Source organism: Rhinatrema bivittatum, chromosome 7 (genome assembly GCF_901001135.1).
Source record: "Rhinatrema bivittatum chromosome 7, aRhiBiv1.1, whole genome shotgun sequence".
Lineage (NCBI taxonomy): Eukaryota > Metazoa > Chordata > Amphibia > Gymnophiona > Rhinatrematidae > Rhinatrema > Rhinatrema bivittatum.
The window spans coordinates 128,547,957-128,565,112 of record NC_042621.1 but is presented as its reverse complement, the minus strand read 5'-3'; the positions used below and the strand labels follow the sequence as shown (position 1 = coordinate 128,565,112).

The following is a 17,156-nucleotide window of genomic DNA, read 5'->3' as shown; positions in this document are numbered from 1 at the left end:
GTCCAGTGGACTGTCCCATTGGCAATTGTAGTAATCTACTCTTGAAATATACCTAAAAGCATATTCGTAAGCTATGTTACCAAACAATATTTTGGGGCCCAATACAAAAGTCACAAGGCTGGCAGATATGTTCTGCATACAAGAGAATTAATTATGCATAGGGCTTCTGATTTTTGGTTCAAACAAAAAAACCCCAATAAAACACCCCCAATTAGTTTTTCAGCTTGAACCAAAACCCTCCAAAATAGGCCTACCTTGAGATGCTTCCGATGACGTCATTGGCTGCAGCAAGCAGTGGCTGGATGATGATATTGGAGCAGGCCAGTGGGGCATCCAAGCTCTGCCAGTACAACAAAAAAAAACCCAAAACAGGCACAATGAGAGAGCAGTGGAGGCAGCCCAAGCCCTGTTGACCCAAGAAGAGGAGTGTGGGAGCAATGGGATGGCAGGGAACCCAGGTCCTGTTGGCTGAAGCATCAGAGGTGTGAGAAAGGAAGGGGATGGGGAAGGGGGGTGCAATGGAAGGGGAAGGGAAAAGAGGGGGGTGCAATGGGGAGGAGAGAGTGAAAAGGGGGATAAGTGAATGTGGAGGTGGGAGTGAAAGGGGTAGCAGAGTGCAATGTGGAGAGGGGAGTGAAACAGGTTGGAGAATGCAATGGAGAGGAAACTACTCAGACACCCACCAATCTCTACCCCTCATCATCCAGTCACAACCATATCCTCCTCACACCTTCTAGCCTCCTGCCAGCTATACACACGCACATACTCTTGTGTGAGACCTGTCTCCTGGCTTCCCCCGCTCCTCAGGCTAGCCCTGCGCCTCCCAGAGCTCCTCCCTGCTCTCCAGAGTCATCCCTTTGGAACCACCTTCTGCTTGGAGTTTGGACCTGCGCTTCCCCGCTCCTCGGGGCAGTGCCTTCGCTTTACTACAGAGACTGGGCCCGCGCTTCCCCGCTCCTCGGGATAGTGCCTTCATTTTACTACAGAGACTGGGCTCGCGCTTCCCCGCTCCTCGAGGCAGTGTCTTCGCTTTATTACAGAGACTGTGCTTGCGCTTCCCTGCTCCTCGGGGTAGTGCCTTCACTTTACTACAGAGACTGGGCCCGTGCTTCCCCGCTCCTCGGGGCAGTGCCTTCGCTTTACTACAGAGACTGGGCCCGCACTTCCCCGCTCCTCGAGGCAGTGCCTTTGTTTTACTACAGAGACTGTGCCTGCGCTTCTCCGCTCCTCGGGGTAGTGCCTTCACTTTACTACAGAGACTGGGCCCGTGCTTCCCCGCTTCTCGGGGCAGTGCCTTTGCTTTACTACAGAGACTGGGCTCGCGCTTCCCCGCTCCTCGGGGTAGTGCCTTCACTTTACTACAGAGACTGGGCTCGCGCTTCCCCGCTCTTCGAGGCAGTGTCTTCGCTTTATTACAGAGACTGTGCTTGCGCTTCCCTGCTCCTCGGGGTAGTGCCTTTACTTTACTACAGAGACTGGGCCCGTGCTTCCCCGCTCCTCGAGGCAGTGCCTTTGCTTTACTACAGAGACTGTGCCTGCGCTTCCCCGCTCCTCGGGGCAGTGCCTTCGCTTTACTACAGAGACTGGGCCCGCGCTTCCCCGCTCCTCGAGGCAGTGCCTTCGCTTTACTACAGAGACTGTGCCTGCGCTTCTCCCCTCCTCGGGGTAGTGCCTTCATTTTACTACAGAGACTGGGCTCGCGCTTCCCTGCTCCTTGAGGCAGTGTCTTTGCTTTATTACAGAGACTGTGCTTGCGCTTCCCTGCTCCTCGGGGTAGTACCTTCACTTTACTACAGAGACTGGGCTCGCGCTTCCCCGCTCCTCGAGGCAGTGTCTTCGCTTTATTACAGAGACTGTGCCTGCGATTCCCGCTCCTTGGGGCAGTGCTTCTATTCAGTTTCAGTGACTCTTCTCAGCACCCCCAATCCTCGGGGTAGTGCTCTCGTTTCTCTGCCTGAGATTCCATCGTGCGCAGCCCCGCTCCCCGGGGTTGCTTTCGTCACTACTGCAGAGGTTCACCCGGGCTTCCCCACTCCGCGGGCTGGCCTACGTCATCGCGCCAGAACTTCTCTTGCTGCGCAGCCTCGTCTCTTGGAGCATTCCCTGCTGCAGACCTCCAGAAGTTCCTATCTCGCGCTCCCCGCTCCTTGGTGCCTGCCCAGCGCCCTCTCTCAGAGGTTTCTGCTCTGGAACGTGCCTCTCCAATCCAGCGAGTATACTGTGGGTTCTCTCAGAACTGTGTCTCTCACCCCTGCTCCTTGGGATCCCCCACAGTACTCCCTTTACTGCACTTACGATCACGTGGCTGTATTACAGGACATTCTATTCCTGTACACTACTGAATCTCCTACCAGCTGACCTTGCCTCCCGATGGTGGGTACCTGTGGGGCTCCTCCCCACAGGTGATACCAACCCTCACCTCGGGCCAAGGGCCCACGAACCCTAACATTCGACAGTTCGATTGTAATGGCATAGAGATTGCCATGTTTTTGGATATTAGTGCAACTTATGACTCGGTAGTCCATGAAATTTTATTGCATCACTTGCATTCAATGAGCATTAGAAGGGTTGTCCATCAGTGGCTCAAATCATACCTGAGTGAAAGAAAGCAAAAAGGGTTTCTAAGGGAGCTTGTTCTGACTGGTATGAGCTACATAATGGAGTACCACAGGCTCTATTTTGTCAGCAACTCTTTATAATATATATTTGCTCCCCCTTTGTTTGCTGATTGAAAATTTGGTATAGAATTCAGGGTCTATGCTGAATGTTTTTCAACCTTACTTTCCTGTCTGGTTCTCTAGCTGCGACAGTGAAGTACATTTCAGATTGTCTCTCCTCTAATGATATATGGATGAAAGAGAATAACCTTTTTTAAATCTTTCTAAATCAGATGTTTTATGTTTCTCTCATTAAAATGCATCTGTTCCGGATTTATCTGAGTGCCCTAAAATAGTTAATGGGGTTATTTACCTGTTAAAAAGGTAGTAAGAAATCTGGGGGTTATTTTTGATCCACAGTTAAACTTTTTGCACCAACTTAAATCAATTTTAAAAACAGGTTTCTTTAAATTATGTACATCATGTTTGCTATATCTTTGATCGCAATGATTTTCATTCGTTGGTGCAGTCATTTGTTTTGTCTGCGAATGATTATTGTAATGGATTATATATACTGTAGGTCTCCCTGCCAGTCTCCTTGTGTTTTAAATATTTTACAAAATTCTGCTGCTCATTTGGTTATGAGAGGCTTGCCTTGGGACCATGTGACCCTCTTTTATGAGCTTTACACTGGCTCCCTCCTTTGCAATGTATTAGTTTTAAATTTTAAATTTTGATTTTTTAAGTCAGTTAAAATGAATGCTCCTAGTTATTTATCAAGTGTATTAATATCTTATATCCCTGTCAGAGATCTTTGGTCCCAAGAAATGGACAACTTAACGATTCCTTCTGTGAGAGATGCCTGCCTGAAAGAAACTAGAATCCGGGCACTTTCATAGTATGTCCTTCCATTTTACCAGCTGAGTTACGAGCTATTAGTGATATAAAAATATTTCGCAAACAATTGAAATCTGTCTTATTTTTTGAAGCATTTGAAGAGACCTGATTGTGAAATTTGAGTGTACTTGACATATTATTTTGTGATGTACTTGTTTTTAACTTGTTTAATATGATTGTATATATTTGTTTTTACGTCTAGCACTACAGGTTCACTATAGGAAGGCTATAAATAAATAAATAATGTTGCCTTACTGTTATAACTATTTCGTCATTTTTTTCATTTTAATGTTAAACCTTTTTTTCTATTACTATGGCAACACATGTAAAAATTGTCATACCAATAAAGTTTTCTGAAGCTTTGCGCTATGTGCTCCAGGCTCAGCCCCCCTTCTGTTCCTGCAAGCTGCCTGAGAGGGGAGGGGCTAGAGCAGGAAGCAGGAGGCAGTCCTCTGCCGCTGGAGATCAGGCGGTGTCCAATAGGATTGTGCAAGAACGCCATGCGCCCATGCCTAGCCACGCCCTTGGCTTCCACCGTCAGGGCACTGGAAGGACTTTCGTAGGGCGCATTGCTGATCTAAGAGAGTCGGATCGGGGAGAAAGGGGACAGGCAATGGAGAGAGTATCCTGCTCCAGTGGAGGGATCCAGTCCTCTCGGGGCTCAGCACCTCCTGCTTCCTTGTCCGCAGATCCCGGAGGTGACGAGCACCGGCCTTCCTCAATGGCCAAAGCCTCAGGGGGCTGTAGGTGAGTGCTAAGGGGCGTGCTGGAGGCACGGAGGGGGCCTTGCATTCCTCAGCCTGCAGATTCTGCAATCAGGGCTTGTTTTAGTAGTTACGGTGCAATCATCGATGGTCATAGGGCAGCTGCCGTTAGCCTTTGCAGGCGAATGGTGCTTGCCCATGAGTGTGGTTACCCTGCGATGACGAATTGAGCATAATGGGGGCAGGCGAGAAGTCTTAGCAGGACAAGTCACCAGCGAAGCCCAGTCATTTAGCCACTGACTGCAGCTCTGTACCTGCCGTCGTAATGATGCCTGATACCAGTCGGGGCTCTGAAACTGGTAGTCAGTGCCAGCGTGATCTCCGATTTCTCTACCATTCACTGCTCGAGCTTGTTCTGCGTTGTAGGCTGATATCCGACTACTGTTTTGCAGAGGCCGCCTAATGGGTTCGTGCAACCAACATCATTCAAGAGCTTCAGGCAGTGGGGCTTGAAACTATTCACTGTCTGCCCCCATGAAACGTTGCTCACAGAACCTAGTAACGGTATATAGCATGCAACATGTGAAACCAGGGGAATAGACTCTTTACACTGTTGAACATGGGGAGGAAGCGTCTGACATTGCTGTTTACCATTACAAAACATTACCATCTACAGAATAAGCAAGTAGCAGAAAATCGGTTGGTCTGACACTTCTGAAGCTGGATGTCAGACTGAAAACTATCAGCAGATGAAACAGCAGGAAGAGCGGCAGAAACCCAAAAAGAGAGAAGGGAGATCAGACAAAGGAGAAGTGTTAGCTTACAGCAAAGACGGATTCGTTGTCTTTAGCTCAACAGTGACATCCAACGATTGTGGAAGCGAATTTTCGTTTTTTACGGTCCAGTGACCTTGTTTTGGCTTGATCGCTGGGTGGGAGCTTGTACAGGTTGGGATAGAATGTGCAAACCGATCCGAGGCTTTACCATAGTTTGGGGATGTTACCCTGAAAAACATGTATAGGATGGGGAAATAATTGATAGTGGGAGGGATTTAAGAAGGCATAACTGTTTCTTTTACTAGTATTAGAACATAACAACATGTCATACTGGGTCAGACCAAGGGTCCATCAAGCCCAGCATCCTGTTTCCAACAGTGGCCAATCCAGGCCATAACATGGCAAGTACCCAAAAACTAAGTCTATTTCATGTTACCGTTGCTAGAAATAGCAGTGGCTATTTTCTAAGTCAACTTAATTAATAGCAGGTAATGGACTTCTCCAAGAACTTATCCAATCCTTTTTTAAACACAGCTATACTAACTGAACTAACCACGTCCTCTGGCAACAAATTCCAGAGTTTAATTGTGTGTTGAGTGAAGAAGAACTTTCTCCAATTAGTTTTAAATGTGCCACATGCTAACTTCATGGAGTGCCCCCTAGTCTTTCTATTATCTGAAAGACTAAATAACCGATTCACATCTACCTGTTCTAGACCTCTCATGATTTTAAACACCTCTATCATATCCCCCCCAGCAGCTCTCTTCTCCAAGCTGAAAAGTCCTAACCTCTTTAGTCTTTCCTCATAGGGGAGCTGTTCCATTCCTCTTATCATTTTGGTCGCCCTTCTGTGTACCTTCTCCATCTCAATTATATCTTTTTTGAGATGCGGCGACCAGAATTGTACACAGTATTCAAGATGCGGTCTCACCATTGAGCGATACAGAGGCATTATGACATTTTCTGTTTTATTCACCATTCCCTTCCTAATAATTCCCAACATTCTGTTTGCTTTTTTTGACTGCCGCAGCACACTGAACTGACAATTTCAATGTGTTATCCACTATGACACCTAGATCTTTATTGTGTGGTAGCACCTAATATGGAACCTAACATTGTGTAACTATAGCATGGGTTATTTTTCCCTATATGCATCACCTTGCACTTATCCACATTAAATTTCATCTGCCATTTCGATGCCCAATTTTCCAGTCTCACAAGGGCTTCCTGCAATTTATCACAATCTGCTTGTGATTTAACAACTCTGAACAATTTTGTATCATCTGCAAATTTGATTATCTCACTCATATTTCTTTCCAGATCATTTATAAATATATTGAAAAGTAAGGATCCCAATAGAGATTCCTGAGGCACTCCACTGCCCACTCCCTTGTCCATTTAATCCTACTCTCTGTTTCCTGTCTTGTAACCAGTGTGTAATCCATGAAAGGACATTGCCACCTATACCATGACTTTTTATTTTTCCTAGAAACCTCTCATGAGGAACTTTATCAAACGCCTTCTGAAAATCCAAGTACACTACATCTCCCGGTTCACCTTTATCTACATGTTTATTAACTCCTTCAAAAAAGTGAAGCAGGTTTGTGAGGCAAGACTTGCCTTGGGTAAAGCCATGCTGACTTTGTTCCATTAAACCATGTCTTTCTATATGTTCTGTGATTTTGATGCTTAGAACACTTTCCACTATTTTTCCTGGCACTGAAGTCAGGCTAATCGGTCTGTAGCTTCCCGGATCGCCCCTGGAGCCCTTTTTAAATATTGGGGTTACATTAGCTATCCTCCAGTCTTCAGGTACAATGGATGATTTTAATGATAGGTTACAAATTTTTACTAATCGGTCTGAAATTTCATTTTTTAGTTCCTTCAGAGCCGTGGGGTGTATACCATCCAGTCTAGGTGATTTACTACTCTTCAGTTTATCAGTCAGGCCTACCACATCTTCTAGGTTCATCGTGATTTAGTTCAGTCCATCTGAATCATTACCCATGAAGACCTTCTCCGGAACGGGTATCTCCCCAACATACTCTTTAGTAAACACCGAAGCAAAGAAATCATTTAATCTTTCCGCGATGGCCTTATCTTCTCTAAGTGCCCCTTTAATCCCTCCATCATCTAAGACATAAGGGCCTCATATTCAAAGCACATTCATCACTATTTAGCAGATAAGCGGGACTTATGAGGCTAAGTAGCAATCGCTGAATATGTACCTAGGTTCAGCGACTGCTGCTTAGCTGTATAAGTTACTTGTACGACTAAAAATTATGGGCCGGATTTTAAATGCCCTGCGCGCGTAAATCCGGCAGGTCTAAACTTAGCCAGGTAGACTTATCTGACTAAGTACGTATATATTGTTCTAACTGGCTAAGGCCTAGATTTTTTAACATACTGCGGCGTCGTGAATCGCGCGGTACAGGGGGGCGGGCCTGCGATAGCCGGCAGCGATCTCACCTCCGAGGTGCGATCGCTTTCGCACCCAATAGCATCATCGTAAAAGGTGGTGCTATTGGGCGCGAAATTGAAGCGAAAAGTCTCCTTACCTTTTCACTGTCCATGCTGTCTTTGCGGCGTCTGCCCCAACTCCTCCTCTTCCGGGGCAGACGCCGCCCTGACTCCGTCCCTTTTTAGCTATCGCACGTGAAAAGGGACTTTTCACGTGCTCTAGCTTTAGAAAATGACCTCCTAAGTTACTTGCACGGCCAGCTTTGAATATCTAACCGAAGAAGCACAAAGTCTGCCCGGCACCATTTTTTCAGTGATGGCACTGGGCCTGGAGCCTAGAAGGCTCTTTGGGCGCCATTAGCCCAATTGGGATGGAAAAATATGGCAAAGGTGTGTGGGGGATGGGGGGGGGGTGAAGAGAGTCAAGTGATATGCGAGAGTGGGATGGGGGGGCCTGGTAGGGTGGTTTGTGAAAAGGGGTGAAGTTTGGGAGGGAGGGGATGGGCCTGCATTGCTGCTCTTTTCATTTTTGATATTTTTAACTTTTTTTTTTTTTATTTGTGTACTGGGGGCCGCCTCGGGGGGTGTATGTGTGGGGAAAGAGGGGTCTCTCTAGACACCTGGGAGATTTTTCTACTTTGGAGGGGGGAGAGAAGGGGCACTTTGTTGGGCCACTCAGGCCCTTTAACTCACTTACCCTTGGAGCATTGGGACATGCATTAGCATCCTGATGCTTCCAGGAAAAGTTAGCTACACTCCAGAATTCTAGCTAACTTTTCTGATAATAACGTGGCTTGCAATTTTTACATAAAATTACTTAATAATGAGCTGCTTTGGATGCATTTGCATGCAAAGCAGCTCATTAGCATTCTTGCATTATCAGGGGAAAAATAACACATGGCATTTAAAATACTGCACATCATCACTGCGTTAAGGCGTTTCCTGTATGGTAAACACCTAACGCAGATTAGTAAATAAGCCCCTTAGATTGTGAGCTCTCTGGGGATAGGGAAAAACCTACAGTACACTCTGAAGTGTCACGAAAAGTGGAATATAAATTAAAAAAAAAAAGTACAAAATTTGTTTCCAGTCTCATGGCCTTCCTCTGTCTGTCTGGCCTGATAAAGCATGCCCACAAATCCATTAATTCTTGACCTAAAAGGCCTTATTCCAAAAGAACTTTCTCCATTGTCTATGGAAACATTTTTTATTGAATAAGGCCTAGAGTGTACTTATTTTAGGTTATTTAATTAGGGCATAGTGTCATTGCCTTGGTGCTCTGACTCTCTGAAAATTCCTGTTTCCATTCCCTTTTCCTGCTCTTTTCTTCTCAGCTAGAGACTCCTGAATCTTGTCTAGGACTCCAGAGGACATCCCAAGGTAGATTATTCAAACTACAAATAAGAAGTGATCATAAAACAGGTTAAATTGTGTTTGAAAGCAATATCCATGTGGCAGTTTGATGTGGCCATATGTTAGGCATGCATCATGGGAAAACATCATTGTATACTTTCAAAATATTGGGATATGGAATGAGTGGCACAGGTGTACTCTAGAGCTTCCTAAGAAGCCTGCTGGAATGTTGTTGATATGTAATTGACGCCCTAGTCATGATCAGCCTTCTGCCAGGCCATTACCAACACAACTCATAGAATAGGGATGGAAACCCAGTTCTTTGCATGGTTGTCTTAATTTTATCAAATTCTTTAGGTTCCTGAGGCGCATGGTCAAGACTGACATGCTATTAATATCTCTCTATATAATATGTCTGGTGCTGGTGGTCTCAGTCTGTCAGGGCCACCAGCACAAAGTATGCGCGGGCCAAGAGATTGTGCCCATGGTTGGACTGCAAAGCAGATCCAGCTACACATCTGGAACTCAGTGGGACAGGAGGGCTGCATGATTTTTGGAAAGCACTGCCACATGGGCTGCCTCAGCATTGCTGGGTTGGGGTGTTAGGAAACAGTGCCATGGTTGGGCAGGGGGGTTGCAGTTTTGCCTGTCTTGATGATGTTTAGTGTGGTGGAAGGTAAAATATTGGTCTTGCTGCTTATAGGAATGTTGGTAAATGTCACAAATCCCTTCTTAGATTTTATATATTTTGACTAGCTGATACCCGTTGAAAATTCAGGGCAGGATTTGTTTTAGCTGGTTGCACTGCCTTCCCTGCCCGATGCCCAGCAAGCTGATCTAGGCGTTCTTCCCCCTTCCCTGCCTGGCTCAGTCTGATTGGATAAGTTCTTGGAGGAGAAGTCCATTACCTGCTATTAATTTCACTTAGAGAATAGCCACTGCCATTAGCAATGGTAACATGGAATAGACTTAGTTTTTGGGTACTTGCCAGGTTCTTATAGCCTGGATTGGCCACCGTTGGAAACAGGATGCTGGGCTTGATGGACCCTTGGTCTGACCCAGTATGGCATTTTCTTATGTTCTTATGGCTCCAGCACTATTTCCTGTTTTCCCCCTTCCTAGCTGATTAGTGGTTGCCATGCAGCTGTTCCTGAAGCCATGTGGACCATTTATCCTAGTACTTCTCAGCTGCATGGCTTGGATTGCTTCCCCTCCATTGTGTTCCTCCAGCTCCTTCCAGCCAATGCAACCTTTGGATGCCACGTGCACGGGCCTGTTTCTTGGTCCATGTGTGCACTATGACCACCACCGTTCCTGACAAACAGCACCAAGTGTATTCCACAAAGGGGGGAGTCAGTAAATCAGGTGAATGTAAGCATATCATCAAAAGTGCTTAAATTTACTCTCTTTGACTCTCCCTTGTGTGTGTATGCATGTACACGCACACATATGCTGAGTTATAGTGTAATTAGGGACTGAGGAGTAGCCTAGCTGTTAGAGAAGCCGGCTCCAAACCAGGGAAACCTCCCATTGCCTCTCCTTGTGACCTTAGGCAAATCACTTCAGCCTCCATTGCCTCAGGTACAAACTTTTTAAGATTGTGAGCCCTCTGGGGACAGGGAAATACCTACAGTACCTGAATGTAATATGCTTTGAAGCGCCAGAAAAAGTGGAATGTAAATAAAAATTTGTAACTGCATGCCCAGCTGATGGAACTGAACTTTGCTACCCAGGTACCCTGGCCAGTGATTTGGGCTTGTCTGTTTTTGTTTCCCTCTGTAGTCTGCATCTCCTGGACCTACCCTGGGAAGATATTCTAATTCCGCATATCCTCTGCCACCTGCCCGTGCAACAGCTCCTGAGACTGCAGAGGGTCAGCAAACCGTTTCAGTCCCTTATCCAGCTGTACCTGGCCAACTGTCGCTGCTTCGACTCCACCCAGGTAGCACGTTTTCGTTTGTCTGACCAGGGCCAGCATAGGTTACTACTCAAGGATCCAGTGTACTTGGAGTTTTAGCATGGTCAGAAAGCATGCATTCACACCCAGCCAGCACCCTCTGTCCTAACCATTATTTGAGCATCTGTAAGTGCATGGAGTTTCTTTCTGGTCATTGAGGGGGACGTGTTCAAAGCTTTAGTCGAGAGTTGCGTGAGTAGAATGGCTGAATCTTTGGAAGTGGATTTTCACCTGGCTAAATGTACATGCATACGTTCACAACATGCACACTTTTTTTTTTTTTTTTGGTCATTTTATTTTTTATAAAATATCTTTTTCCAAACACATCATATAACCAGAGTTGGCTCACATTTATCATCATCTTGTGCACATCTTAAATTCACTTCCCATACTGCCAGCAATATTGGTATCTGAACAAAGAAACTCAGAGCTGTCTTTAGGTGTGGGTGCATAGGGACGAGTGCTCTTGGCCCTGCCCTTGTGGGGAGAGGTGAGGGACAGTCCTGCACTGCCATGGTTGCCCCGTCCCTCGAGCACTATAATTTCAGCACTCCAGGGCTCTGCTGTGATAGATTTACCATGATTCCCGCACCCTCATAAGATCAGCCCTGAAGTAGCTAATAGGTAAATCCCGTAACTGTATGCACGTATTTATTTGTATTCAGCTCGCACCTTTTCATTGGTAGCTCAAGGTGAGTTACATTCAGGTATTTCCCTGTCCCCAGAGGGCTTATATACATCAACATATGAAAAGAACATACAAATTCCAAATCTCCCTAAAAATAGATTCATCAGCTTATTAACTTAGTAACATGCATGTGTTTGTTGGTGTTTTAAATAATGGCAAACCCATTCAAAAAAAGCCCCCCCCCCCCCACCAGTAAACCAGAGGTTCCCTAGCCCGATATTTATTGTAAGCCCAGCTGGCTTGCTTCTCACTGCAATGTGCTTATAAAAGGAGCCCAGCTAGACACAAATAAAGCTACGCTGCTCGCCTGTAACAGGTGTTCTCCATAGACAAGCAGGTGACGTCATCCAACAGCGCTGGGATGGAAAGCTGTCTTGGGGTTCAGAAAGCATGAATCCTGACTTTTTAGTAAGCTGACCTTCAACTCTAAGGGAAGGAGGGTGAAATTGTGTGACTGATTTGCCCTACTGCCTTCGAAGAATACCTGTCATGGGTGTTCTCCCTAGGCAGCAGAGGACAAGTATCATCCACGCAAATGGGGACTCCCAAGCTGTAGGTTACATGGAAATCTTTGTCATGTATTAAATGTTCTTTGAGAAGCATACAAACCCCTATTTTAGCCAGGGGCTGGAGGGTAGAGTTGAAAGAAATTAGTTAAAGAGCCTTTAAGACTGCTTGGTCAAAACTGCTATCTTGACATGAGGCATTTTGTAGGCAGTAATGAGCAGTAAAGGTATGGATAGAAGACCAGGAGGTTGCTCTGCATATATTTTCTATGGAGGCAGAGCGAAGATGTGCTAAGGAAATTACCATAGCTCTGATTAGATGGGCCGTCACTTTATTCTGTTGTTGCCTTGATTGATTATAGCAGTAAGAGTTGCAGTCAGAAATCCAAGTTGAAAGAATTCTCTTTGTTACCAAGAATCCCTGATTTACTGGTGATACATGTTTGGAAAAACTTCCTATAATACATATATATATTTTTCTAAATAGAAGAACAAAGGTCTTCTACAATCCAGAGTATGAAGAGCCTGTTCAACTTTGATAGCATGTGCACTTGGAAAGAAGGTTGGAAAATGATGGATTGATTTAAATGAAATTAAGAGATCAATTTTGGTGGAAATTTAGGATGCATTTTTAAAACAACTTTGTTGGAAATTTGAGTATAGGAAGAGTACGACTCCGAGGCTTATAATTCAATTACTTTCCTGGCAGATGTAACTGCTGTTAAGAATAAAACTTTCAAAGAAAGAAACTTCAGGGCTGCTGTGATCAAAGGTTTGAATGGCAGTTTCATGAGCTGAGCCAGAATTATACATAGATCCCAGGGTATAGGAAGATCTTTGATTGGAGGTGTAAGTTGATTTAGGCCTTTAATGAATCTGGCCATTATCAGTTATTGACCTTTGAAATGTTCATCTCTGTGCTGTAGCATATCATTAAGTCTGATAGTTTGTCTTCAGCTCTTATTAAGAAAGACATCATACACAGGAATAGACTAGGGGTCTTGTTGCAGAGCAACAGATAATGAACCTTTTCCATATGAATTGCAAAATATTCTCCTTGAGTATGTTCCAGGTGCTAGAATTGTATCTACTTCAGAAGGCAACTGTACAAAAGATATTAGTTTGCTTTGAATGTCCATGCAGTCAGAGCCAATGTCTCTAGTTTGGGATGTAGAAAATTCCCCTCTCTTTGTGTGATTAGGGATTAGAATATGCATGATGTTCTCGGATGGTGAACAGTTAGGTGTTATAGCCAAGGAAGCCAAACTTGGCAAAATCAAATCGGGTCTGTCAAAATCATTTGACTCTTTTCCCTTCTTACCTTCAGAAGTGCTTTGGTTCTCAGTAGAACTGAAGGAAAAGCATATAGCAGCTTTTGATTCCATATGATTGAGAAGGTGTCTGCTGCCAAACTGTCCTCCACGTGCATCCTGGAGTAGTATATGGGAAGTTTGTTGCAACAGTGATGTTGCAAATCAATCTATGATCAAAATACCCCAGAGTTGGAGCAGTTCCTGTGTTACTCAATAGTCCAGTGATCACTCGTATAGCAGTAATTGGCAGCTTACTTTGTCTGCTATCTGATTGTCTCTCCCCAGAAGATAGCTTTCAATAAGAATTATTTGGGAAGTTTCCCATTTCCAAATATTATCAGGATTCCTGACAAAGATTGAAGGAGTCTTTCCCTTCCTGTTTGTTTCTATAGAACATGGCCACTTGGTGATTTGAATTAAAATTGCTGTAATCTGCAATCAAAGACAAAACATTTTTGAGATCATTGAAAATGGCTCTCAGTTTTAAGTAGTTTGTGTGAAGCAATTTTTCTATTGGCGATCAGGTTTCTTGAGATCATAAGTGGTTGAAATGAGCTTACTAACCTTGATGGGAAGCATCTGGTTGTTTCTTGAAACTCAGGTTGGTGAAAAGAACTGACCTCTGTATAGGTTGGAAGGATTCAACTCCACCTCAGAGTGAAATAGTGGTTGGAAAGGTTGGTTCCACTGGAATTTTAAATGTCACTGTGGTAGTCTTATGGCAACATAGGTGAAAGGGATGACCTAGACTGTTGCTATCATGTGACCCAGCATCTGTCTTCATTTGGAGATTATCAGGATTATATCATCAAGATGTTTGCTCTTTGTTGAGGAAGAAAACTTTTCTCTTGTGTCCAGATGGGGTCCTATAAAGTCTATTACCTGAGAGGGTTCTGTATTGGATTTTGGCAAATTGATGAGGAATCCTAGGGATTGAAAGGTTTTCATTGTACAAAATGTGGAGGAGTAGGCCTGCAGATGGGTTTCAGCTGCTATAAGCTAATGAACTAGATAGTAAAAAACAAATACATTGTGCAGTCTTAGGTGAGCAACAGCTACTGCAAGCCATTCTATGTAGACTTTAGGAGCCAACAAGAAGCCAAAAGGAAGAACGCAATGCCGATATTGATGATTCCCTATGGTGAAACACAGAAATTTCCTGTAATTTTTGTGAATTGGAACGCATGTGTTATTATCCTTGAGTTGTAGGGTAGATAGATAATTGGTCATTGATCTCCAACTGAGGGAGAATGATACGAAAGGAGCTCATCTTGAACTCTTCTTTCTTGAGATGTTTGTTAAGGTTTCTAAGATGGGATGAAGTCCTTTGGTCTTTTTTGGAATTAGGAAATACTTGGAGTAGAAATCTGTTTTCTTCTGCTGTAATGGAACATATTCTACTGTATTGGCCAAGAAGAAGATTGAACGCTCCTGCTGTAGAAGTGTGATTTGATCTGCAACTAAAAATTGCCTCCTAGTAAGATTGTTTAGAGGGTAAGATTTGAAATTTAAATGGTACATCTGCTGTATGATTGTTAATACCGAACTACCTGTTGTTATCAAAGATCATGTGAACATGACATCTTGGTCTTCCTTTCCTTTAGAAGACTGTCCAAGGCTAACTGGGAATTTTATTTGATAGCATAGTCAGAAATTCTCGTGTGCTTTGAGAGAGTTGGAAAGATTTGGTTTGCGCTCTTTCTCTGACATGCTGCCTGGGTTGCTGCTGCTGTTTCTGCAGAGGGTGGGATTGTTGAAAAGGGCAAGGTTGAGATATCCTCCTTGAATATAAGTATTGCCTTTTTTCCCATCGATAGCAGGGCTGAATTACCCATGCTGTCTGGGAAGTGTCGCGATCCCAAGTAGGCGGAGTTTCCCCTAGCTCTTCAGTTTCTTTTTTTCCGTGAGCCGTTCGCACGCGGGGTTTTTTTCCTCTAGCAATTTTTCCTGACTGGATATTTTTTCGCCAAAATTTTTTTGCATTTTTCTCAGGATTTCTTTTCCCAGATGGCTCCAAAGCCCTCTGGGTTCAAGTATTGTCAGTGTGGCAAAATTATATCTATCACAGATGGCCATAATTATTACTACATCTGTTTAGGCCTGGAACACGATCAAAAGTCGTGTCTGCACTGAGGGAGGATGTTTCTGCGGGCCCAGCAACACCGCGCCGAGAGGATGGAGAGACCACGAACGGGCACTTCGGCCCCACCATCCTCCGTACATTCTTCTCCGGGACCGGTGAAGTCGGGTAAGGCCCATCCAAAAAGAGCGTCCTCGCTGGGACCAGCAGGACTCGGACAAGCCGCCAAATGTTGCAGGCCAGGGTCTCACACACCCTCAAGGCCTCATTCAAAAGCCGGGGATCCAGCAGAGGAACTCCGGCGCAAAGAACCGGCAAGTGCATTGTCAGAACCGGCAAGTGCATCATCGGAACCTGCGCCGTCAGCGTTGTTAAAAAGAAAATATGACTCTTCGAAACTAGACGACGCACGAGCGACGCACGGAGCGTTTAAGTTGTACGGCGCATCACTATGACGACGCATCCGCGACATGTCATACAGCGCACGGCGCGTCTACGGTGCATGGAGCATCTACGACGCATGGCCAATCACACGGCGCACCTACGGAGCACAGGTCATTGCATGACGCTCCTAAGGCGCATGGTGCAAAAAGGATGCAAGTGCAATCACTGGATCACAGCAGATCGGGCAAACATCACCATAAGTTGCACCATACAGGTTCTTGCAAGAAGAGGGCACTCTAGAAGTTCATCAAGAATCTCCAACATAACTTCTGACGTAGATGTTGAAGGTCTATCTGCATCTGATTCTTTATCGTCAGGTCATACTCCTCCCTGTGAAAGTTCTTTGGCCAGTCTCTCAGCTGTCTCTAGAGAAAAGAGACGCTCTCCTACCTTGCAATCCGTTAACAAAACGTATTCGCCCTTCGCCTATTATACCTCCTCAGGGCCAACATAATGGGAAATCGCCTGAGGACATTTTGCTTGCGGCAATTCCCACAAAAGCCCCAAAGCAAAAATTACATATTCCTCCACAAGGTACTTTGGCAGCATCTACTATGACGAAAATCTCAGATATTCAGCTCTTTTTTCCAAGAACTGGAAAAAAACAAAAGAATTACCACCACAGGATTCTCCAGATGGTTCTCCTGTCTCGCCTCCAGGTATTAGAACCATTGGAGCCGGTCAAAGAATATACACCAACTCAACCACTTAGTCCAGGTTCTCCGGAATCAGTTCAATCTTTCAATTCCTCAACAGGAATGCCATCTGATCCTCAGGAAGGCCTATCTGAACCTTACTCTCCTCCGGAGGACTTGACCTATGCAAAATTAATTGAGAAAGTAGGCAGTCTTCTCCAGGTAGAAACCGGAAGAGTACCTGATCCCAGAGCTGAAATGCTTGGAATCCTAAAAATATTTGAATCTCCTCCCGAGCCCACTGCTCTACCTCCACACTCTGTATTGGAAAATCTTCTATTCAAAATCTGGAAAACTCCTTTCTCAACATCGGCTACTTCAAGAAAAATTGATATTAAGTACAAGATGAAGAATATCAATTTATGAGTCTGGCCAACTTCCCCACCAATCTATTGTGGTAGAATCAGCCTTATCCAAAGCTAAACGTAATAAATTGCATTCGAACACACCACCGGGCCGAGAGAATAAATGTCTGGATGACTTTGGGAAGAAGATGTATCACTCCTCCATGCTCACAAACAGAATACAACATCATCAGTTCTACACTACACAGTACCTCTTCGAATCACTCCAAAAGCTGCGTCCACTATGTCTATCAGAGGACAATACACTTCCCCAATCTTTCTTAGATATGGAAGAAGGCCTCAGGCATTTACTATGCTCTATTTACGAGTCTTTTGAATCTT

At 44.7% G+C, this 17,156-nt stretch overlaps 1 protein-coding gene across 1 annotated transcript in view; it reads left to right on the top strand.

Annotated features, from left to right (window-relative positions):
* The first annotated feature begins 4,011 nt into the window (after positions 1-4,011).
* The window catches only part of FBXL15 (F-box and leucine rich repeat protein 15), a 52,168-nt gene continuing 39,023 nt past the window's right edge, over positions 4,012-17,156 (top strand). The window contains exons 1-2 of the mRNA XM_029609112.1: positions 4,012-4,241; positions 10,570-10,729. Coding sequence (XP_029464972.1) covers positions 4,108-4,241; positions 10,570-10,729 — 294 coding nt within the window. The 5' untranslated portion in view covers positions 4,012-4,107. The remainder of the gene's footprint in view (positions 4,242-10,569; positions 10,730-17,156) is intronic.